The sequence below is a fragment of the Morus notabilis genome, unplaced genomic scaffold, assembly GCF_000414095.1.
Source record: "Morus notabilis unplaced genomic scaffold, ASM41409v2 Scaffold812, whole genome shotgun sequence".
NCBI classification, from domain to species: domain Eukaryota; kingdom Viridiplantae; phylum Streptophyta; class Magnoliopsida; order Rosales; family Moraceae; genus Morus; species Morus notabilis.
The window spans coordinates 238,754-263,805 of record NW_010361467.1 but is presented as its reverse complement, the minus strand read 5'-3'; the positions used below and the strand labels follow the sequence as shown (position 1 = coordinate 263,805).

General features: G+C 34.5%; 5 protein-coding genes and 1 non-coding gene across 6 annotated transcripts in view; 2 read left to right on the top strand and 4 right to left on the bottom strand.

The window, feature by feature from the left end:
- Window positions 1–1,299, bottom strand: part of LOC21394731 — a 3,769-nt gene extending 2,470 nt beyond the window's left edge. The window contains exon 1 of the mRNA XM_024166572.1: window positions 1,126–1,299. Coding sequence (XP_024022340.1) covers window positions 1,126–1,299 — 174 coding nt within the window. The remainder of the gene's footprint in view (window positions 1–1,125) is intronic.
- A 1,325-nt stretch (window positions 1,300–2,624) lies between these two features.
- Window positions 2,625–6,641, bottom strand: LOC21394729. Its single transcript, XM_010099574.2, has 4 exons — window positions 6,470–6,641; window positions 5,428–5,466; window positions 3,547–5,178; window positions 2,625–3,284 (listed from the first exon to the last, which is right to left on the bottom strand). Coding segments are annotated over exons 2-4 (2,040 nt in total). The 5' UTR covers window positions 5,429–5,466; window positions 6,470–6,641; the 3' UTR covers window positions 2,625–2,877.
- A 243-nt stretch (window positions 6,642–6,884) lies between these two features.
- On the bottom strand, window positions 6,885–6,956 carry TRNAM-CAU. Its single transcript has one exon. It is a non-coding gene; the product is annotated as a tRNA-Met (tRNA).
- Window positions 6,957–12,348: 5,392 nt separating this feature from the next.
- Window positions 12,349–15,507, top strand: LOC21394728 (probable inactive receptor kinase At4g23740). Its single transcript, XM_010099573.2, has 3 exons — window positions 12,349–12,778; window positions 13,223–14,551; window positions 14,642–15,507. The coding sequence occupies exons 2-3, from the start codon at window positions 13,300–13,302 to the stop codon at window positions 15,319–15,321; spliced, it is 1,932 nt and encodes a 643-aa protein (XP_010097875.2). The 5' UTR covers window positions 12,349–12,778; window positions 13,223–13,299; the 3' UTR covers window positions 15,322–15,507.
- Window positions 15,508–15,801: 294 nt separating this feature from the next.
- On the bottom strand, window positions 15,802–17,895 carry LOC21394727 (myosin ID heavy chain). Its single transcript, XM_024166559.1, has 4 exons — window positions 17,445–17,895; window positions 16,970–17,288; window positions 16,204–16,262; window positions 15,802–16,077 (listed from the first exon to the last, which is right to left on the bottom strand). Exons 1-4 carry the CDS (start codon window positions 17,701–17,703, stop codon window positions 16,046–16,048), a joined length of 669 nt encoding a protein of 222 aa, XP_024022327.1. The 5' UTR covers window positions 17,704–17,895; the 3' UTR covers window positions 15,802–16,045.
- A 3,910-nt stretch (window positions 17,896–21,805) lies between these two features.
- Window positions 21,806–24,233, top strand: LOC21394725 (ubiquitin-conjugating enzyme E2 10). Its single transcript, XM_024166576.1, has 5 exons — window positions 21,806–21,935; window positions 22,056–22,135; window positions 22,597–22,724; window positions 23,311–23,415; window positions 23,819–24,233. Exons 2-5 carry the CDS (start codon window positions 22,066–22,068, stop codon window positions 23,960–23,962), a joined length of 447 nt encoding a protein of 148 aa, XP_024022344.1. The 5' UTR covers window positions 21,806–21,935; window positions 22,056–22,065; the 3' UTR covers window positions 23,963–24,233.
- The last annotated feature ends 819 nt before the right edge of the window (window positions 24,234–25,052 follow it).

Here is a 25,052-nt window from a genome sequence, read left to right as displayed (position 1 = left end):
AAGAAATGAATTAAGGAACCTTTTTACCCATTCGACGTCACGTCGTTGATGTGGTTACCGCGTAAAAGGAAGAGGAATGGAGGACTAAAAGAACACGCAAACGACGTCTGAACCATTACCGTTTTGACTCGATGCACGTCGAATAACAGCGTTTTCGCGGGTACTTAACGGAACTGTTAAAAAATAAATAACTAATGGTTTTTGTTTAAAGACTATGGGTGTTTTCTAATTTGAATCATGATTCATAATTTATTATAGTATTTTTTTTTATAAAAAATACACATAAATTAAAAATAATTCTAATCTCATGATTCTAATTCATAAATTAAACAAGCTATTAATTTTCATTGGGCAACAACATAAATATGCACAGTGCCGCAACACAGGAACATAGAATGGCGAAATAGATTAGACCCTCATTTATTTCAACAATTTTGAGTTATTCATTTTAATTTTATTACAATTAAAAATTTTCATAAAAATTATTTTTAATTTTTTTAACTACGGTTAAAATTTTTTATATAAAATCACTTGAAAAATCCAATGAAGTGATTGAAGTAATATTAGACCTAATTCGCTTTGTGAATTCGAGTTTTTAATTTAAACTGAGATGTAATATTTGATAATAATTTTTTACTGTAAAAAAAAATTAAATGTAATATTTTTTAAAAAATTTTAATTAACGAGGTCTTGAACTCACGATCTTATGTGACACTTAGGCCCCGTTTATTTCGCCGATTCGAGTTTAGAATTCGAGTTTTATTACAGTAAAAAGCTCTTAGAAACAATCACATCTAATTTTTTTGTTACAGTAAAAAATTTGCACATAAAGTTATATCTCAACTCAAATTAAAAACTCAAATTAACGAAGTGAACGGACTCTTAATAAAGCGGGCACCACCAATTTGTTGTTTTCCTTATTTTTTATGCTTCGGTAAAATAAAATAAAAAACAGGGCAAGGACTTTCGTTCTCCATTTTTTTTCCATCATCATCCTTGTTGTTGGGGTCTTTTTTAGTTGAGCGTATGCAGATACTATGTATGTATGGGAAAAAAAGAAAGGAAAAAAAAAAGATCTTCCAAAATGACAAGTTTTGAAGGAAGGCCAAGCCGAGAGATGAATGCCGGAAATCGGAAGCTGTGAAGAAGGTAAGGAAGCTGATGGGGTGACGATGATTTTTCTTGGGCAATCTTCCAAGAGACACCGTCAAGTATCGGAAAACGCCAAAGACCGGGAGCCATTTCTGCTTGCTTAAAGTTCCACCCCGAGTCTATTGTTGAAGAAGCACGGAAGTTCATCAATGATGTTTGGTCATTTGAAGATGTCGAAACTTGAAATCTGATTTGGTTAGAGAAGCCTAAAAGAGGCTCTTAGAAACAGAGGTAGAGTAATCTAAATATCTTTCAGATTTAGTTTATCTTGCTTGTTGGAGTTAAAGTTCAGAAAGGCGCGAGGACCCTTTTTTTTCCTCATTAGAAGGGCTCTTTGCTTCTTATCTTCATTGGCAAAGCTGTGGAGCTTTAAAGCTTACAAAACCCATATTGTTGAAATATACACATTGGCCGTAGAGTAAGTAAAACACATCTTGAATACCCATACGGAAGTTTTTTTTTTTTTTTTTTTTTTATCCATGAAGAACGAGTTATGGAGAGAAGTTGAAAACAAAGAGAAAGAAGAAACATATCGATTAAGGGTGGAGCAAGAAATTCTCAAAACGATGACAAACATACGGCTATTATCTCTTCTGATCACGCACTGGCGAGAATGCAGAGGAAGAAGAAACTATGAGTGGGGAGAGGCAAAGGCGAAGACATAATCCTTGTACAACCCTCAAGTTCAAGAGAAGACTCACGTTTTTATCTTTTCTTTTTTTTATTATTTTTTTTTTCACTTGAGAAAAACGCTCCACGGACTGATCAGGGACAAAAATTAGAGGGTATTTTTAAGCTTTGTTTTGTTCGTTAATTTAAATTTTTAAATTGAGTTGAGATATAATTTTATATGAGAATTTTTTATTATAAAAAAAATTAAAAGTGATTATTTTTAAGAGTTTTTTATTATAATAAAACTTAAATTATAAATTTAAATCCATAAATTTAGAGATTTTAATTTAACAACACATGTGTTGTCCTGAACTATTAATTCCAATTAAGCGGTTACTTAAAAGGTGACCTACCGGTAGGCTTAAAGGATGGGAGTACGTGAGAAATTGCCTAAAGACTCTGTCTTTTTTTTTTTAGTATGTTTGAAGACTATAGTTTCGTTTATTTTACCGATTTGAGTTTTCAGTTTTAGGTTTTTACAGTTAAAAATTCTCAAAAAATGTCAAATCTAACTTTTTCTGCTACAGTGAAAAGCTCTTAGAAAATATCACATCTCAGCTCAAATTAAAAATTCAAATTCGCAAAGAAAACAAGGCCTATGTTACTTCTTGCCAAAAAAAATACAAACACTAATGTTATTTCTCTCCAACGCTGGGAGATATGGTCCCTCCAAAAGGACTATAAATAAACTTATAGTCCCTCCATAACGACTATAAAAAAGCTTATATATATATATATATATATATATCAATATTTTTGTATTGTCCTCCTTCGTAACTTGCTAGACCACTATAAAACAAACAACTTGTTTGTGTATAAAGTCCTGATGCCCGTACGTAATACGTATACACAGCAAAGCGAAATAACAAAGAAGCAACATAATTGCACAGATTTGGGGGAGATTGTTATCCACCCAATTAAGTATTTCAGACATCGAATAAATTACAAAGCAGGAACAAATCTACTTATATACAGGAAACAATAGAACATTACAATAGGCCACTATATCAAGTCATTAATCTGCCGAGACAGAGAAGCCTTGTGGTTTCCGAATCACAAACCAAATATGTGATCGTTTGAACCAAATATCGCAGCATTGTACTGCCTTGTATTCAAGTCACTCCCATCCAAAGCAGAACCAAACCGATCGAGCCACTGACTCGGGCTCGAATTATCACTCTCCTCTACCCATTCTGAAGTCATATCAATATCGTCGAATTGGATCGGATCGGCTTCTATAGATTTCGTTCTTGTATGTCTAGCTAACTTGAGATTGTAATTTATGTACACAAGGTCATTCAACGTTTCTCTATCGATCTTATTGCGTTTCTCGGAGTGGATTTGCTGAAATGCACTCCAATGCCTCTCGAAAGTGAAACTGCTGCAAACTTGACTAAGTATTCTGATTGCAACTCGTTGCAACACGGGCGCAGAGTCACCATATTGTTCCCACCAAAGCCCTGTAAAAGAATTACCAATAACATTGAAAATCCAATATATATAGCGAGAAAACGGAAATGCAAACCAAGTCGGATATACAGTATTGTCTAACTTGGCATGTACTTTTTGAAGCATGACAATCTTTCTTTTCTTCAAGGATTTAAGGAGCAAAACCAGAAGGGTTTCACGCATAATGGAGCACTGTCATAGTAGATGGATATGTTTTTATCAGAGGTATACACCTAGATACAGATATATAATGAATGCATATTGTAAATTTACCAGGTGAAACCACATCTCTCGCCTCCATAGCTAGGCTGCAGCCGAACATACTCATCGCCTTTGTGAAAGTAAATATCTGGCTGGTGATATCGCGTCTCATTTCGGGAAGAGGGAGTAGCTTCTCCAGAACTTTGAAAAAGTCTTCTTTTATAGAACTAAGAAACTTTATTTCTGGATTGTACTGAATGCTAGGGTTCAAAAATGCTGCTGCTGAATGTAGAGGTGAATGGAGTTGGTCTCGCCACTTCCTGTCTACTATGTCTAAAAATGTCTTGCACTTGTTTTCATCCATTATATAGTACGTCCTTATAGATTCTTTTGCCCTTGTCATTAACTCGTATATAGAACCCACCGCAGGCTTCCCTCCGGCGACTTCCCTCAACACTTTCAGAAAAGGCTCGGATATGGCCACGGATTCTTCCACCGCCCTCCAGAAATCACTATCCTCAACGATGGAAATACATGATATGCTCTGTGGTTTATTTACATACAAGGAGTTTGTACAGTATTCAGGGCTATTAAACATATGCTTCAACCTCGACTTTTGCTTCAAGATAGACTGTAGTGAAAGGAAGCTGGATACAGACTTCGTAATACCGGTCCTAATGAGTTCTTGTCCTCCAGTGTACTTTTTCATTAGATCAAGCATAGAGGCACTGTTATATATGAACTTTGATATGGTTTGACCCTGTAAAATGCATCTATTCACCCAATCTACCTTTGAGAATTCCTCTAGGATTAGATTCAAGCACTGAGAAACACAAGGAGACACAAAAATCGTTGAATAATTCTGCAAAATGTGGTTTGCGACACCGGTATAGTTGAAGCTGCTATCCATTATAACCTGTACAACATTATCCGGGCCAAAATCTTGAATGACTGAATCAAATAAGTCAGCAAGGCATTTCATGTTCTTAAAATACGCGGATGCATCAACGGATTTGTGAAAAAAGGTCCTGGAGGGCGACGAAACTAGAAAGTTGATCAAAGCTCTTGATTTGTTGTCAGTCCATGTATCGGCAATTATAGTGCAGCCTGTTGTCATCCATTCTTTCTCAATGTCTTTTGATTGTAGGCTCATTTCTGACTTGATCCTTTCCAGCCATGTAGTCTTGAGAGTTTCAGCGGATGGACCGGTGAATCCAGGACCGCACTTTGCTATGGCATCAACCATTAGCTGATAGGACGAAGAGCGAGCAATACCGAAATCCAGCTTATTCTCAAAAAAGAACAGGGCAATGCTTCTCTCCGCATTTTCTTGGCTGTTCAAAGAGGGAGGAGCTACGGGAGTGACAGCTGGGAAAACTTTTGCGACCGGAGATGTTGTGTCTGTAGACACAAGGGCTTTGCTCGCAGAAACATTTCCGGGAGATTTCACTTCCACCAGCTTCTGCTTTTTGGTGCTAGATGTTTCCTTAACATCTTCCTTTGATGCTATAATAGCTCTCACCCTATCAGTCACATCATCCCTTACTTTGCTACACGGGTTTACGCCTTTGCTTGGAAGCCTAGAGAGATGATGCTTCAACCTACTAATGCCTCCATTCAGAACTCTCAGGCAGAATTTACACCTCACCTTGTTTCCATCTAATTTTTCAGCATATTCCCAACAAACATCTTTTTCTCGTACCACTGTCACAATATAAGCAGATAAATCAATACATTTTTCGAAGTTCATAGTTCCTATACTTCCAACAACTAGATTTTCACGCATCAAAACACAAATCCATTCAAGCTTTTGACTTGAAATGTTATACTCATTACAAATTTTCATTTGGAAATGTGAAGGACACAGAAATTAATCCAATTTTTATTTAGAACAACACTAGTATGTTGTCACTCTAGTAATAATTATTACAGCTTAATCATTGCTAAACTTACTGAGGATAAGAAAAATGTTGTGTGGTTCTGTACGTCGACCTACAATGAAGCAAGTCAACAACATTAGTCATAACAAACTATGGATAACTGTCTAATTTGCATTCTTGAAAGACGAGGGCCCCGTTCACTTCGCTGATTTGAGTTTATAATTTGAGTTGAGATGTTACTTTATGTGAGAGCTTTTTACTGTAGCAAAAAAGTTAGATGTGATTGTTTGTGAGAGTTTTTTACTGTAGAAAAACTCGAATTCTAAACTCGAATCAGCGAAGTGAACGGGGCCGAAGTATCTGTAAAAAAACTCGAATTCTAAACTCGAATCAACGAAGTGAACGGGGCCGAAGTAAATCTAAAAAGTGAAAAAGACGCTCATTTAAGCCCTTTTAACTTTTTTTGCAATTATTTAAGCCCTTAACTCGATCACTATAATTTTCAATAAAGTTGCCACCTTTTAAGTTGGAGTTGAAAAATAAATGGATTGTCACGAGAATGGAAGCATTTTCTAATGAAACCAAAGTTCAGTTTTTTTTTTTCTCCGTTCTTTTTTCGGGTTTTTTTTTTTTTAATTCTCAAAAGAGAAAAAAGTTCAGTACTTTTCTCGCCCGAGTAATTTATGTCGAAAAGAATTGTAAAATTATATTTATATATCGTAACTTCTCAAGCTTCAATACCAATTTTCTCTATTTTCTTATCATTCAAGCACAATACTTTCTGTGAGATTACAGATTCAATTTCCCAACTTTGTTATTTTCTGTATTAAAAAGCAAATCTTAAAAATCAGAACTTTTTGGTAGGAAAGTCGTCCATTTTCCGTCAAGACAATCAGAGAGCTACGGTGAGGGTTCGCTCTTTAAGAAATCCCAAAATTTTATCTTTTTACACTTTCTTAGCACCCGAACAGAAAATCCAAACGTGAAATCCAAATCCTAAATACCGCGAGCGAGTTTATTAGATATAAGGGAAAGAAAATTGATTGGGAAATTCGAAGAGAGAGAAGATTTTAAAATGAAAAGAAGAGAAATGGCGAGAAATTTAAGGAACTTACAGCGAGGGAGAGATTGGTCTTCTCTTCTATCTCGACGGAGAGAAAAACGGAGGCTGCAATAAAAGATTTTTGGGGAGTTTCGTATTACTTATCGCGATATTTTGGAGTTTTTTTTTTTTTTTAGGGTTTCGTTTCCGGTATTTCTGAGTGGTTTTTCTTTAATGAATTTCGATATTTCCTTCTCTTTTCCTTTTGATTTTTTATTTTTACGTCCTAATATAATATTGGTTTTCGCGATATATCGCGGACTGTTTGTCGATTTCCCCCACTAGGATGTTGCCACGCAGACAATTTTTTGATTAAGGAACGATTTTCTCGGACATTATTGAGCTTAATGAGAAATTAGAGAAAAACGACGTCGTATGAGAAGTTCTTGGGGGGAAAAAAAACGGACGCGGAAAGCCATTCTCAAGTATATCAGAGCCAGGTTTCGATCCTGGGACCTGTGGGTTATGGGCCCACCACGCTTCCGCTGCGCCACTCTGATTGTTGATATTATTTGTAATATAATAGTATTATAAATTAATATTTATTTGTTCCTTCATGCAATGGTCGCGTACTATAGTTGCTTTAGGAAAAAATACAAATTGATATAAGAAAAAACGAATTATTAAGATAAGATAAAAAAAAAATCAAAGAATTTTCTTTACTTAGCCTACTCTTTCCATTTGGGCAAAGGAAATTTTGTTTTAGAAAAAGGTCTTAATGGGAAATATATGGACCTCTTAAAGGTTACCTAGCATACGTCATAACACATTGTTCGAATATATAGACACCAATTCTATTTGTTGATTCTTTAGGTATGTTGACAAGTTCTTGATTTACCAAAAGACTATATAACCTCTCTGTCCTTGTCAAAAATATTCGATTGAGAATTGGATATTCATGAAACCAATAGGTCAATGGTTTTGGCCTAACTTTATCAATCATATTGAAAGTGAAAACCTTTTCCCAAATGTAATAATTTGTTTCTAAATTCCCTTTTATCTTTTTTTACTGATCACTTTCGGAGGGAGAATCATCATCTCCATTTTATTTGTTATCACTATCTAGATGGCTACTTAATTTATTTGGTAAGGTCAAAATAAACGAGTTGAAAAAAGTACATATGATCGTCCCCTTTTTGTCTAAATCCTCTAAAATCAATATTAGCCGCAAATGTCTATAGTTTTTGCAAGTTTTAAAGCATTCAAGCTTGAATCCTCTCTCCCTCTGTTTTTTGTTTTTTTTTGTTTTTTGTTTTTCCTCAGCAAGAATTTTCTTACATCTTTGCCGCCAGAGGGAAAAAGAAATGTCAAACCATATGGTTTCATCAATAAATTAACTATACATATTCAATTTGGTTGAATACTTGAATTTTAATAAGGCCTGCAGGTTTTGAACGTGAGGAATACATCTCCCTTCTTAGATCATTCCTTCCGTTTTCTTTGTAAGCTTCAAATTATGCTGATCTTGAGAGATGTTGATATTAAAACTCCATAAAGTTGTAAAGAATAATACCAGTAATTGTCATGTTGAGTTACAAAATTAATTATGTACATCAGGAAAAGTACTCTACGACCAGATGCAACTAATTGGATAATTTTGTATTGTTTTTTTCCCTAACCAAACCGACCATTTGGATACGAGTACATAACATAAATATATATATATATATTTACAGATGAAAAAAAAAAAAAAAAACCTCACATGTATACTCACGGCAGTTTGGCTGATATTTAAATTGGGTTGTTATTCTCTTACGTCCAGATATGTTAAGTAACTTTCATGGGCAAATTTTGGTGCATATTTACCTATCATGATCTAGAGCATCAAAGTACGTCCCTGCCTCGTCAATATGCTACTTTTTTAAGTACTTTTTTTTTTTTTACATAATATGCTACAATTATTAATCCATGATGAAAAAGAAAATACTATTCCGTCAACTAAACTATTACGTAGTTGTAAGTACAGTCTAATAATAAATTCATACACATTTATTTATGTGTCTAAGAGTTATAAAAGGTGTTAAAAGTATAAAATTATTGTTGACCCACCTCTTATCGGCTTAAGTTTTTGGGATTGAGTTATAAAAGGTGTTAAAAGTATAAAATTATTGTTGACCCACCTCTTAGCGGCTTAAGTTTTTGGAATGGATTGGTAAACTAACATGGTATCAGAGTGGGAGGTCCTGAGTAACCTCCGTAATTGCACTTTTTATCCCCATTTAAATTGTCATCATGTGTTGAGTCTTTAATATATTTCAGACTTAAATATTCACGTGTTGGGCTTTCTAATTAATTTATCCACACGATTGCTCATTATCTAACCCACGCGTGAGGATGAGTGTTAAAATATAAAAGGGAGAAAGAGAGAAATATGTCAAGACTTGAGATTAATTAAAATTAATAGGCCAATAGTTTACATAAGTTAATAAATATGCCAAATTACTGTTTTGTCCATAACTTGTCTGGTTATGAACCATAATTTGACAAGTTATTGTCCATAATTCACGATTTTTGTCCATAACTTGTCTGGCTATGAACCATAACTTGACAAGTTTGTTCATAACTTATCTAGTTATGAACCATAACTTGACAAGTTATGGCCTATTAATTTCTATAACTAAAAATTGGCCTATATACTTTCTTAAGCTTTTCATATTGGCTTATTTTCTACTATTTTTGAATATAAAATTATTATTAGCCTACCTCCTAATAGTTTAAGCTTTTGAGATAGATCGGTAAATTAACAAAAACACCTTAATTTATATATGTATGACATAAGGGTTATGTATTGTGATTGTGAGATTAAAGGGGAAAATCATCATGAACCGAGAGATCAAATGGCAGGCAATTAGCCACTCTAACCTATAAAGGAAAATTATGCAGTAGAACTAATTTAGAAGTGACATAAGACTAGCTAGGAGAGAAGCACCAAAATTTAACGTTTTCTTGTTGTGTTTTTCTGGGTTGGATTCTTTCCTGTTCTTTTTATTTTCTTCCTCTTTCCAAGAAGAATCTCAAGTAAATTTACCGAGGATTTAAGGGGTACTTTGACCGCTATCTGTCTGATGCAATTGTCCGATATAATTGGACTTGTATAATGTAGCATTTTATTGTTTTACCATTACTCAACGAATTATTCTAGGCATTTATAGTAACCTGGGACCTTGTACTCCGTAAACTCTTATTATTGTACATATAGTGACTAAAAAATAAAAGTCATGTTTAGAATTGATCCCGTTTTTATTTTTTATGTTTTTTAAGAAAAAAAAAATAAAAACGTTTTTAAAACGGCGTTTGGCACGATAAATATAAAAAACAGAAATGAAAATAATTTTTTAGTTTAGTGTAAAATGAGAGAGAAATGAAAAATAACTTTTAGTCATTTTTCATTTTTTGTTTTTGTTTTCTCCTCTCTCGAGCAGAGAGAGAGAAATAGAGACATTAATGAGTTTTTTTACACTGAAAACAATCTCTTGATAAAACTACCAAACACATTTTTAAAAATATTTTCTGTCTAAGATTGAAAACGTTTCCATTTTCATTTTCATAGAAAAATAAAATTATTTTGGAACGAGTTCCAAACGCGCCCAAAATTAACAACTAACATTGATTTTAGAGGATGAATGAAAGAACTAATATTAACAACTAATATTATATTAATCACAAATGTCTAAAGTTCTTATTAACAACTAATATTATATTAGCATTTAGCCACAAATGTCTTTAGTCCTTTTCATTCATTATAAATCCTCTAAATTAACAACTTAACATCTAATGCACGAAAGGAAGATAAACTCTTATATTGTACATATAGTGACTAAAAATTAAATTTAAAATTCATTGTGTAGCACAAGATATTATGGTAACGAAACAGAAGAAGAAGAAGAAGAGCTCGTGACATCTCTTGAAGCTTTTATTATTATTATTATTTATTCGCTAAAGAGGCTGGTTGTGTCTTAAATTGCCCATAAGTATAGCCGGTTATTATTTTTGGCTGCAATTTGCATAATTGAAATGCCGTACAAATTAGTCTATCAGTCAGTTTGATTTTTATGTTTAAGTAAAAAATTTGAAGATAAATTTAAATTTTTAGGAAAGAATAATATAATAAGAAGATTTGAACTGTGATTAAATCCGTTAAACAGACTGATTATTATGTTCTTTTTTTTTAATTTGAGAGGGATAAAAAATTAGTAAGGATAAATAATAATAATCGTTGGGTCAGCAAAAAAATGGTAATAATTACTGAAGGCCAATTATTGATCTGTACCGCAAAGAAAACTGCAGATCTGTGGCTGTGATCAAATTGACGGTCTAATTGGTTGTCGTTTTGCTAATAATCGCCAACGACGCACTGTAGTAACGCTGACGTGTCAAATCGTAAAAAAGACCGCCTTCCACGTCAGCTACAAGTGTCCGTCTGCCAAGACGCACGCTCTCCACTCTACTCTCGGATTCGGCGTCTCAAAATTCCACGCCGTTTCTGCAAGTCAACGCTTTGTCTATTGACCGTGTAAAGAACGCGCCAACCTTGCCGGTGAAGCATTGTAATTAAGTAGTTGGTGACCAACGCAAAACAGTCACGCGAGATTTACGGTTTTTTCTCTTTTTTTTTTAACTATTTTTACCGTGAAAAAATGAAACATTCGGCGAAATAAATAAATTGTTTTTTCTTCAAAGTGATTTATTATTATATCGTCTAGAAAGTCAACCTTGCATGTGCGGTTGATTTCAATTTTCATGTCTATATCTAGAGTCTTTATAGTCTAGACTAGATAGACCAAAATAAATTAGGGATTAGGAAACTTATTTTCTTTTTTTTTTCAAATTTTTTTAGGGGGCAGGGAGGGATTAGGCAAATTCAGTTAGTAAAAGATAATATTGGTTAATCACAAGTTAATATAAGTAATCAACTAATAACTAATAAAGTTGCCCGACCTAATCAAAAAATAGATAACATTATTCTGACAGAGATTGTTCAACTACAAATGAATGCATGGCTTATCCCCCTTTATCTATTTGTACTTTTGTGTAAATAGATTTTGTTTATATTCTTTTCAATTAGTTTTTATGACAATAATGAAGAATGGGAAGTGATTTATGACAACCCAACTCAATTGTCTTTAAATTATTTTCTTTTCTCTTCCCCACTTTATGTTAAGTTTATTTCATCTTAGAAAATCTATCTAACTCGGTAAGATTGTAATAGATACGTCATTAAATTTATATATTTAAAAGTGATTAACGATAGAAATATAATTATTAAAAATCCGTCCATATATATGGAATAGAAAAAAAAATTATTACATTTTATCTACATTCATCGATGAGAAGAATAGATAATTCATCAATAAAAATCACTAATAATTAACCCAATATAAATACCAATTACAAGTATAAGTTTGGTAACTATTCATAAAAATAGTCAATAATCGACTTAAATTACAGACAAAAAAAAAAAACGGATTGAATACTGCAAAATCAACTAAATGGATACCAAATAAAACTAAAAGGGCAAAAAAAGAGAGAGAATATGTCATACGTGTCTTTGTGTAAAATTAAATTTTGTAAATTTTTTTTATATGTACCGTACCGCCTAAAACCTCAGCCAACGAAGTAAAAAGAATTAATAATAATCTTCATCATTCCTTTCAAAAAAAATAATTTTCATCATTCCTTTCAAAAAAAAAAAAATAATTTTCATCATTCAACTGTTGGGATTGAGTTGCCTAGTTTGGAGGGATTTTTCCAAGAATTTAACCCAAAAAAAAAAACAGCTCAAGATATGGAAATTTAGAAAACTAGAAAAATAGACGCAAGTATAGAAGACTTTTGTAAGAAGAAGAGTTAGCTATACGTATTTAAGTTTTTTTTTTTTTTTTTTTTGGTTCTTCCCTTACTGTTTTGTCCCTTAAGTGTCTCTATCCACATGCAATTTCCTGTTCGTGCGCTATAAAATATTGCAGCAAAAGCAACGCAAACCTGCTCTCTCTCTCTCTGATTCTTATTTCTCACACTGACTGATCTATTTATTTTTCTAATAGTTTTCCCAGGCCTGTTCGCATGTGGTGATGCTGTTTGAGCAAGCAAATACCAGCTCATCCCCATTATTATCATCATCATTGTCGATGACCCACCTTGGGATTTTTCCTCTCCTATCAGTTTCTCAAACCGCAAGCCTTTAATGACCCACCTCTGAATCTATCAAAAAAAAAAAACCTCTGGTCCAAGAGCTAGAGAAAGAGTAGGAGAGAGCCAAATATTGTAGTTGGTAGGTGATGAATCTTTAACAACTCTGTGGACTGCTCTGCAATCAAACCAAGTAAGTTTTCTCATTTTCTCTTATTGTGTGTCTAATTTGTTTCCCGAGAAATGTTTTTTTTTTTTTTTTCCCCTTTGTTTTTCTTTTTCTCTGATCTGGGTGTTTCTCAAAAAGTGATTCCTTACTTGCCCATGTTGTTTTTGGTTGAGAGGGCTGAATTTTGTGTCCCTAACTAAATTGAAGGGGTTTTTCACTTTCTTCTGTTTTGAAAGGTTGAGCAAACCTAACATTAGTTGGCGAGACAAGCACGTAAAGAGCTCTGTCTGCTTCTAATTTTCAAACTAGGAACTGCCTTTTTTGACCGAAAATCTTAACTGTATAGCATTAAAAACATAAAAAGTCAGTCGTTACGCATAATAAAATTTGTAAAGAAACCGCCTTTACTACATACTATAACAGCTTATATACGTTTATGATTTTCATTTTGCCCAACTTTTTCTGTAGATGTGACCAAGATTTTGGAAGGAACCAAGTTGTGCTTTTTGCCTGCTTCTTTTGTGTCCTCAATTCAGACCGAGAAAATGATCAAAATGGTAGAAAATTTTCTCTTCATTTTCTCGGCCATTTTCTTGGTTGGAACAATATCAAGTGTCACTGCTGCAAACTTGGAGGAAGATAAACATGCCTTGCTAGATTTCCTTCACAACACTTCTCACTCGCACAGACTCAACTGGGACAAGGACTCTTCCGTGTGCAAAACATGGACTGGAATCATCTGCAACAGCGACCACACTAGAGTGGTGGAACTCCACCTTCCTGGTGTTGGCTTCCGTGGGCCCATCCCATCAAACACTCTCAGCCGCTTATCTGCTCTTGAGTTTCTGAGCCTGAGAGTGAACAGTCTATCAGGTTCTGTTCCCTCTGATTTCTCCAAACTTAGAAACTTGACATCGCTTTATCTTCAGTCCAACAAGTTGTCTGGTCCATTGCCTTTGGATTTCTCAGTTTGGAACAATCTGACAATCATCAATCTGTCTAATAATGGTTTTAATGGGAGTATCCCTTCTTCAATTGCCAATTTGACTCACCTCACAACTTTAAATCTCTCCAACAATTCCCTTTCTGGTCAAATTCCTGATCTCAATATTGCTAGCTTGGAAGAGCTGGATTTAGCCAATAATAACCTCACAGGAATTGTGCCTCGGTCTCTCAGGAGATTCCCAAGTTCGGCATTTTCCGGTAACAATCTCTTATCAGAAAATGCCACCCCTCCCTCTCTTCCAGCTCAACCACCAACTTCAAATGGTCGACCAACAAAGAAAACCAAGAAAAAGCTTGGTGAACCTGCAGTGTTGGCTATTGCGCTTGGCGGTTGCGTTCTTGGGTTTGTGCTGATTGCTTTGTTGATGTTCATTTGCCGCTCTAGAGGAGGAGGCCAAAGTGGGGTGGCGCTGAAACCGCAGAAGAAAGAGAGTTATTCAAAGAAAGGAGCTTCTGAGAGCCAAGACAAGACTAACAGGCTCTTTTTCTTCCAGGGTTGTAATCTTGCTTTTGATCTGGAGGACTTGTTGAGGGCATCTGCTGAGGTTCTTGGGAAAGGAACGTTTGGGACAACATATAAGGCGGCTTTGGAAGATGCAACCACGACTTTGGCGGTCAAAAGGTTGAAGGAAGTAACGGTTGCAAAGCGAGATTTTGAGCAGCAAATGGAGATTGTAGGGAACATCAGGCATGAAAATGTGGCTCCACTAAGGGCATATTACTATTCCAAGGATGAGAAGCTTATTGTGTTTGATTATTACGAACAAGGAAACGTCTCTGCTTTGTTACATGGTATGTGCTTAGAAACTTCTTCAATTCAGACCTTTTTCTTACCCTTTTGAATCATTTATAGAAAGCAATTTGAATTGCTTTTTAATGCAGGTGGAAGAGGGGATGGAAGAACTCCACTGGACTGGGAAGCTAGACTTAGAATTGCTGCTGGTGCTGCGAGAGGAATTGGCCATATCCACACACAAAATGGCGGGAAACTTGTACATGGCAATATAAAAGCCTCAAACATCTTCCTCAATTCCCAAGGATATGGTTGTGTTGCTGATACCGGTTTGGTGACACTGATGAACTCAATGCCGCCACCGGTGGTTCGAGCTGCAGGGTACCGAGCTCCCGAAGTAACCGACACACGAAAGGCAACACACGCAGCGGATGTCTACAGTTTTGGGGTCTTGTTGCTTGAGCTTCTCACCGGAAAATCTCCCGTACATGCCACGGGTACCGAGGAGGTGGTTCACCTGGTGAGGTGGGTGAATGCTGTGGTGAGAGAGGAGTGGACTGCTGAAGTGTTTGATGTGCAGCTCTTGAGGTATCCAAACATAGAGGAGGAGATGGTGGAGATGTTGCAACTGGGAATGAGTTGTGTGGCAAGAATACCAGAGAAGAGACCAAAAATAAATGATGTGGTGAAAAGTTTGGAGGAAGTTCGTCAATTCAATTCTGGAAATAGACCATCCTCAGATGTGACTAAGTCAGAGATTTCAACTCCAATCCCAACACCTGACGTTGCACCTGCAGCAGAGATAGGATCATCATCTCTTCCAAAGTGAAATTCTTTCATCATAGTTGTCAGATGTCATATAATTTTCCTTTTCTTTTTTGATTAAAATTTATTCCTAATTACAAATGCTTTTGATGGTTGTAATAGTTGTTTACCTATCTATAACATTTCACAAGATATATGGTTCTGAGATTTATACAATATATTATTTTGGCAGAAATTTGTATAACATGTTGATGAAGCAACTTTAGCTGCTGTTTAGGTTCTTAATCTGTAATATTTCTACGCAGTCAAGGCTTGATTTTTGTGCATGTGGAAGTTGAGGGCCTCTGCTAAATTACCAAACAGTGAAAACTATCTCAAACAGGGAACAAAATTGGTTTTAAACTCGAACTTCAAAGCCCGAAAATCTATATAAGAAGTTATACACGGCGGGTGGCAATAAGTTAAATTGGAGATATGAGAGAAAGGCAATATCTTTGCAGAAAGTACCAATTTTGGAACTGATATAATCACAATCGAAGGTTGAATACATCTAGAAAAGGCTGTTCCGAATTGAACCAAAAAGATGTGTAAAATGAAAGAATACAATTACAATTACAGTTCTCTTCTGTCGTATAAGAAAACAAACAAAGCGACGCGTCCAAGTTCTTCTTATGGGGTCGGATTGATGCTCAGCAGAACCTTAACGTGCACGGATAAAGAATCAATCTTTGCAAAATTCGATCCCTTATAGAGTCCAAACACACTTGGCAGCAAGTATAAACTGCAAGTCATTTCCTGATAATTCTTGTTTTTACGCCTCCTGAAATACAAACAAAATTAATAGGCTCAGCAGCTTATAAAACCAACATATCTTGCAATAAAGATGAAAATAGCAGTCGAAGGAAAAAAAAAAAAAAAAACATAGCACAAAAATGGTAAAACAGACCTTCAACTTCCTCAAATTGAACCTCCTTCACGAACTCGGCGCCTGCATGATACTCAAAGCTACAAAAAATAACAAATAAAAAAAAAATCATGGCAATAATTCAGTAAACATCTCTTGAACTAGATTCAGACATTTTCTTCTACTATCATGTCTACAAATGGAAACAAATATAGTAGTTTAGAAGGCAGACAATCCTGCTTACAAAACCACAGGTGTTTATCATATCAAGAGGATATACAGAGACCAAAGAACGGCCCTTAGCAAAATCAGCCCCTTTTGGTGCCTTTATTTCATAGGTTTGAACTACAATTCAAACCTTTTGCTATTTTCTTTCACAAAATTTGAATTTCTATTCATACCTAGAACCAAGCAGTCCGTTTGTCCTCTTTACGTAAAATTAACTACACATAATAATTCCTGTGTTACTTCCAGAAACAAAAGAACTCACAAGATATACGAAGTAATGGCACCTGATATACGTGTGAAAGTAGAGTTTTATGCTTAAGTTGGGGAAGGCTGAATTGCCCCGAAAGTATATATTGACCCTTCCTACGTTTTATCTATGTATCTCATGACAGTATCAACAAAAATCAGAGTATCAAATGATTAGTTGTCCCAAAAAAATCTTAAAACTTTCACGAAATCCCAATACTTAGCAGAAACAACACTTGATGCTTGATCCATGAAAAAGTATAAAAGACTGGACATTCAAATTGTGTATGCAATTAATCATGTTCTTGGACCAAAGCTAGTATAAGTATTTTACCTGTTAGAGAAAGCAACCTCAAGCTCATAGTTGGAGGCATTCTTAGTGGCTTCAACTAACACAGTGACAATTTCGGTTTTCCGAGTGCTAGCCATTAGCAAATCATACTCCGTCGGAATGATAATGGAGAAGAAATTATCACTCAACTCACTCAAGCACATCTTATCCACAGCAGCCAGGGCTATTCTCCGTTTAAGTGAATTATTCTCCGGATCAACAATGTATATGGCAAAATCAGTAATCAACAAAATTCTTCTTTTCATCTTCCCTGAACCAGTAAATTTCAAAACTTTATCCGCGAAAAGAACCTGATTGTCCCCTGCAAGATTCAATTAACAGAATATTCCAGATTTTGAGATCGTTTGTTCAAATTGATCAAAATATCCGCAAATGAACCAACAAAACAACAATCCTAAAACCGCGAACAAATATTCGAATTCAATTGAATGTTAACGGATTGGAAACAATGGCGGACCTTGTTTCTGCAAGATTTTCATCAAGTAAGGATGGGAAGGGACGTCGATGTAATCTCCTCTGTATTCTCTGTGGAAGGAGGTTTTTCTTCGAACCTTGACGCCCATGAAGGGCTCCTGATCTTCCGTCCGGTTCCTCTCGGAGGGTCTCAATCTCATTCCTCCGTCGTCTCCGTTGCCGTCGCCATCGTATTTCGGCGGCGGAGACTCCGATTGGGCGTCGTCGATTTGGACCCGCCGCTGCGACTTGAACCGCTGCATTTTGATCACTTTTGGGGCCGGGTCGAACCGAAATGAGAGGTTGAAGAAGGGGAATTTTGCGAGTTTGGTGGGCGTGTAGACAGTAGGGAACGCTAACTTGCGCCGCAGGTGCGATGCGCACCACGTGCCGACAGCAGCCGGTGGTTTTGTACCTCTGAGCTGGAAATTTCTCTTTGTGCTACTCTACGCGGCTGCGCACGTTATCAATTTTCATATGTTATCGCGATCACGCTATTCCACTTCCATTTGGGATGAGCTTTTTTTTTTTGTAAGAAAAATTTTATTATTAAATTAACAAATTACATAAATAGTCCATAAACTATAGCCTTATTTAGTTCAACAACTATTATTGATTTGATTTGAGTTGTGGTGTTTAAATTATAGTGATTTTAACTGCGATTCGAATCGATGCTTGAATACACAAATAAATTATAATTTGAATTATTAATAAAATCTGAACTGTATTTGGATATAGTGTTAAAAATTGTCACATCAGAGTTTTGCAACAAATATTATAAAATCTCATTGTAAATGGGGTTAAAAAATATGTAATATTGATGAGGATTTGTTCATCTCTTCATTATGAACATATAAGGAAAAAAAAACATATCAATTGGAGTTGAAACGTAGAAGTTATAATGCCCCTGTTTGGTTCACTGGTTTGAATTTTGTTGATTTAAAATTTTTTGTGTAAACATAAAAATTCAAACTGTGTGGTTTGAATTGTAGTTCGAATTGACGTTTGCATGTGCATTTAAAATTCTAATTTGAACATGGAATAAAATTCAAATTTGTGTCGAAAAGCAAAGAGAGTGAGTATCTTTTTATTGTCTAAAAATGGTTTGAACGGTTTAGCTTAAGGAAGAGGTAAACTCTAAATTTGACAGTTTAACTCAGTTCAAATTGAGAATATAAGTCAAACTGCATGCTTACCAAACACGAATTTAAATTGTGCTCATTGTTTGAACTGAACTAAACAAGTGACACAAATGAGAGTAACATTTTTAAGCTTAAAGATAAAGAGATAGAAAAAATAAAAAATAATTGTTTTTGAATTGTTGTCAACAATCCAGATTGTGAATAATTTAAATTGTGCTCATTGTTTGAACTGAACTAAACAAGTGACACAAATGAGAGTAACATTTTTAAGCTTAAAGATAAAGAGATAGAAAAAATAAAAAATAATTGTTTTTGAATTGTTGTCAACAATCCAGATTGTGAATTTCAAGGGTATTGAATTTTAAAATCAACCATTAAAAATTTAGTGGATGGTTTGAATGGTCCATTTTTATTTATAGAACAAACACTAATTTAAACCTTTAAACATAATTCGAATTGAATTGTTTGGTTTAAATTGTTTAACCAAACAAGGGTTATAAGTAAATTCGACTTGGACATTGATTGCATTTGTCAGTAAAGACGGTTGCAATATAAGGGTGAACACAATTATTGAGATTCAATAGAAAAAGACCCGTTCGGTACAAATAAAATCAAGCGTGACCAAAATTAATAAGAACTACCACAGTTAATGGATAAAAACCAATCGATTGAGATCAAACCCTTAATATTGAAAACACAAATGTCGCAACCTAGTAACAAAAAGTTAGGTTTAAATTATAGTGATTTTAACTGCGATTCGAACCGATGTTTGAATACACAAATAAATTATAATTTGAATTATTAATAAAATCTGAAATGTATTTGGATAAAGTGTTGAAAACTGTCACATCAGAGTTTTGCAACAAATATTATAAAATCTCATTGTAAATGGGGTTAAAAAATATGTAATATCGATGGAGATTTGTTCACTTCTTCATTATGAACATATAAGGAAAAAAAACATCTCAATTGGAGTTGAAACGTAGAAGTTATAATGCCCCTGTTTGGTTCACTGGTTCGAATTTTGTTGATTTAAAATTTTTTGTGTAAACAGAAAAATTCAAACTGTATGGTTTGAATTGTAGTTCGAATTGACATTTGCATGTGCATTTAAAATTCTAATTTGAACATGGAATAAAATTCAAATTTGTGTTTGGTAGGTGCGAAAAGTAAAGAGAGTGAGTATCTTTTTATTGTCTAAAAATAGTTTGAACGGTTTAGCTTAAGAATGAACTAAACTCTAAGTTTGACAGTTTAACTCAGTTCAAGTTGAGAATATAAGTCAAACTGCATGCTTACCAAACACGAATTTAAATTGTGCTCACTGTTTGAACTGAGTTGAACTGAACTAAACCAGTGAAACAAATGTGAGTAACATTTTTAAGCTTAAAGATAAAGAGATAGAAAAAATAAAAAATAATTGTTTTTGAATTGTTGTCAACGATCCAGATTGTGAATTTCAGGGGTATTGAATTCTAAAATCAACAATTTAAATTTTAGTCGATGGTTTGAATGATCCATTTTTATTTCTAGAACAAACACTAATTTAAACCTTTAAACATAATTCGAATTGAATTGTTTGGTTTAAATTGTTGAACCAAACAAGGGTTATAAGTAAATTCGACTCAGACATTGATTGCATCTGTCAGTAAAGACGGATGCAATATAAGGGTGAACACAAGTATTGAGATTCAAAGGAAAAAGACCCAATCGGTACAAATAAAATCAAACGTGACCAAAATTAATAAGAACTACCACAGTTAATGGATAAAAACCAATCGATTGAGATCAAACCCCTAATATTGAAAACACATATGTCACAACCTTGTAACAAATTTAGGTTTAAAAGTAAACTAACGAGTAACGAGTAATTTAATAATAAAACATTATTAAAAAAGAGTTTGTAAAAAGTAGAGTAAGAGGTATCAACACGACATTCAAATTTTTCTTTCTAAAACACATGCATATTCAGTCAAAATAAATTTCTTCACACAAAAAAGTAAAATAAAAAATATTTTTTACCGCGAATATCAATAATTAAATTTCTTAAAACACATGCATAATCAGTCAAAAAAATTTCTCAGTAAAATAATTGAAAAATCTTAATTTTCTTCCTATTTCCTTCATTTTAGTTGGCGAGGAATCTCGATTCTCGAAATGGTGACTATTTTTTAGAGACTGTGGCGTTTGGAACCGTTTTTTAAAATGGTTTTCATGTATTTTGAGAAGTAAAAAATGAAAATGAAAACGAAACGACGTTTGTTTAACAAATGTTTTGAAAACGAAAACAGTGAGAATGGTTTTTGTGAAGAAATTAGAAAACAGTTAAAAATTATTTCCACTTTTCTGTTTTTATTTTTTTAGTATTTATCAATAATATTATAATATATTAATTAATAAATACGATTTCACTTTTTTATTATACTCAAAACAATCTTTTAAAAAATTAACTAAATATAATTTCAGAATCACTTTCAAAATGATTCTCAAAATAATCTCATTTTTATTTTTTATTAAAAATAAAATTATTTTAAAATTAATTCTAAACGCACTCTTTATTTTGTGAGCAAAGATGATGACATAAAAGAAATGATTACATTTTATTTATTTATTTTTCATAAAAAGGAGAAGAAATCCCCTAAATAAAAAAATAAAAAGAGAATGAAAAAAAAAAACATAGGTTTCTGTCACCGATCACCGTTATGCGATCCAATGATATTTCTCAAAAGAAACTTGGTTGACAGCTTTTAACCAATCACGACGTAGCATACCAACTTATCACGACGTCGTTTTTATCCACCAAAATGCCACGTGGCAATTGCCGTCCTCTGGTTTTGTAATAATATAAGACCGTTCGGTTCGTTAATTTGAGTTGAGATGTGATATTATATAAGAATTTTTTTATTATAGTAAAAAAATTAGATGTGATTACTTCTGAGAAATTTTTACTGTAACAAAATTTAAATTTTAAACTCAAATTAACGAAATGAACGAGACTTAAATTCTTACTGCAAGAAAATTAAATAGATAGAAAACCGCCTTTCATTGAGCGACAAGACCAATTTCTTCGAAGAAAAGGAATAAATAAATAAACAAATTTAAGAGGAAAAGGGAAAGTGGGACCCAATTAAGACGAATAGAATATCAATCAGCCAATGAGAACCCGGATTCCGCAAAATCCAGGAGGCGGGAGCAGGTACTATATTATAAGTCATCCCCACACCAGATCGCTTACCCTTCCTCCATTTCTTCTCCTATCTTCTTCTTCTTCTTCTTCCTCCTCTTCAACTTCATCTCTTCGAGGTAATCGCGAAAGCCCTAGGGCGATCTCCTGCAACCTTGCTCTATCTCAGGTACGCTACGATCTCTTCGTTGATGCGCTTCTGTCACGTCTCTCTTTATCGGTCCCGTCTGTGTCTATTCGATTGTGATTTTGTGATCTGTTAATGGTGGTTTCCGATATTCGGAATTAGGGCTTTACAAATGGCGTCGAAGCGGATCTTGAAGGAACTCAAGGATTTGCAGAAGGATCCTCCTACGTCTTGCAGCGCAGGTATTGTTTATTTTTCATGTTATTTTTCTTTTTTATCTTTTTGGTTTATAATTTTGCGTGTTTGTTGCATAATCTTTGATGAGTTTGATTTCGTAGTTGATTATTCTTTGGAACCTTGGTGATCCTGCGTTTCTTTTTGAATGAAATAAACTCGTTTTGATTTTGTTTTGTTTACATCTGTTTCGGACTTTTTGTTGCATCTAATGTTGTAGAGCTTTTATTGGTGTTGGAAATAACATGTGATGAAAATCGTGAATGTATTTTCGCTTAAAACATGTAAAGTTGTATGATGAACTTCCCCCTCCCCCCCTTCATGATGATGCCTTTCCTTTTCATGTGCTTCTTTGTCTTAATTCAGTTGATGATGTCTGTTGAAATCATTTGTGAAAGTCATGCTCCTGTTCTTTATTGAGAGTTTTGGTTAATCTTGAGCATTGGCTCTTTCTTTGGGGATTTTACAGGTCCTGTTGCTGAAGACATGTTTCACTGGCAAGCAACGATTATGGGTCCTCCAGACAGTCCCTATGCCGGGGGTGTTTTCCTCGTTACCATCCATTTCCCCCCGGATTATCCCTTTAAGCCACCCAAGGTATGCTTTGGACCATGATGATTAATATTTTGGGTTTGAGACTTAGTTTATCTTGATTGCTGATTTTAGATACTTACCTATATATTCCTGATAGGAAGCTCTCTTGCTGAGCTTCCTTCATTCGAACTTTCGAATAATGTTAGCACCTCTCTAGCTCCGGCCTTCTCACTGTTTTGTGTTAGGAATCCAAGAAATAGCCTCTCTTGCGGTTAACTGTTACTATATTAGATGTCGAACCTTGGAGGCCACCTGTCTTATAGAGACAACTCTGTCTAAGATCAGAGTCTTGGTTGATTCCGTGTTTGTATGGTGGCATGTATTATATGGCTCTCTTCTTTTTACCCTTTTGTCTGTCCTGGAATGTCTATGGGGTGCTCCTGGTTATTACTTTATTTGAATTTATCCACAGTCCAAAGTTTGTCTTAAGCGTGTGGATTTATGAAGCTTAAAGATTTTTGCCGACAGAACTAGGGTGCTGCTGTCATTGTCACGTAATCACATATTGCATAATTGCATCGGATTGTAGGGGTCCGATTTCTCCCTCTCCCTCTCTCTCTCTCTCTCCCACATTGGAGGACTTTTGCAGGTGGCATTTAGAACAAAGGTGTTCCACCCAAACATAAACAGCAATGGAAGCATTTGCCTTGATATCTTGAAGGAGCAGTGGAGCCCTGCTCTAACTATCTCGAAGGTTCTTGTCTTATAACCCTGATATTGTGAATATAATTGAAAAAAAGCAGCACTTATTGGGATCTATAATTAATTGTGGAATGACGATAGAATTACTAGAGCCTATAGGGCTAGTTTTTCTCTCTCTCTTTCTCTCTCTCCCTCTGTGCTTGTGTGTGTCAACCCCTCTGTAGGTGCAGAAGAGAGTGACTTTAAACCTTGTCATTTGTGCACCCTCTTTAAATTATATACGTCAATGTGCAATCAAAACGTGGTTCATTTGAGTTCTTTAACGGAACATCATGTTTTTTATGAATCTAATTTTGAGTCTTGAATTCAATAGGAGACAAAAGTCTTTTTTTTATTTTATTTTAAATAATCGGTTTATGTTGTGGAGTCAATTATTGTTTGGTTTCTGTCTCCAGGTGTTGCTTTCAATCTGCTCTCTTTTGACGGACCCAAATCCCGATGATCCATTGGTGCCGGAGATTGCTCACATGTACAAGACGGACAGAAACAAGTACGAGACAACTGCGAGGAGCTGGACCCAGAAATATGCCATGGGCTAAAGGAAACATGGTATGTGCGATGGAGGGAAACCTATTATCTCTGAGTATTTAGCCTTGTAGCCCCAAGGATGAAATGTTCTTCCATCACTTGAATCTTGACATTGTCTACGCAAGAGGTCCATTAGCCTATATTGGTTGAAAAATGAAAGAAACACCGGCTATTTTTTAATCAATTGTTTGTAATTGTGATATTTGGAACAATACGTGTTGCATAGAACTAATGAACTATCCTTGTTTATTTTTCAGTTAAAAAGATAACAAATTTATCATATGCAGCTAAATAGTCATGCCGTATAAATAAACAACTCGAAATGCAGAAATGGGTTTTGAGTTTTGGGTCAAAATGGAAAATCAGTGAATCAGAGGGGATGAAACTATAGCTAATTTATGTCAACTTTCTTGTTAGTTTTTTGGGTGTCCATTAGTTTTTTGGGTGTCCATTGTTCATGCATGTTATTTATGCCGTATAAATAAACAACTCGAAATGCAGAAATGGGTTTTGAGTTTTGGGTCAAAATGGAAAATCAGTGAATCAGAGGGGATGAAACTATAGCTAATTTATGTCAACTTTCTTGTTAGTTTTTTGGGTGTCCATTGTTCATGCATGTTATAAATAACAATTTTTCGTCAAAAGCAAACCCGGGCTCCCGAATTGTTAATTGTTATAGGCGTATCAACTTTTAGTCAGAATTGGTTGCGCGTATTTTTTAGGTTCAATCGTACCAGTTAAACAATCTTTATCAATTAAGAAGTTCCTGTACAAAAAATTCATTAAAATAAGCAGGACCGAAAAGATGGTAGATTTTCTGTTCTAGCACTTGAATGTGGTCTCTTGTCCATTAACAGTCAGATTCTGCAGCTTGTCGGCAACTTGTTGATAGCCAATGAAGTTGCCGTGTAAAATATCCAACTACCTTCAACTGCATTACGTATCCGTCACATTGTCATTTAAGAGGAGTTTAGTAAAAAAATTCATACCATCATTTAAATTATGGTTCATAATTTATTATAATATTTTTTTTATAAAAAATATACATAAATTAAAAATAATTTTAATCTCATAATTTTAATTCATGAACTAAACGTCTTC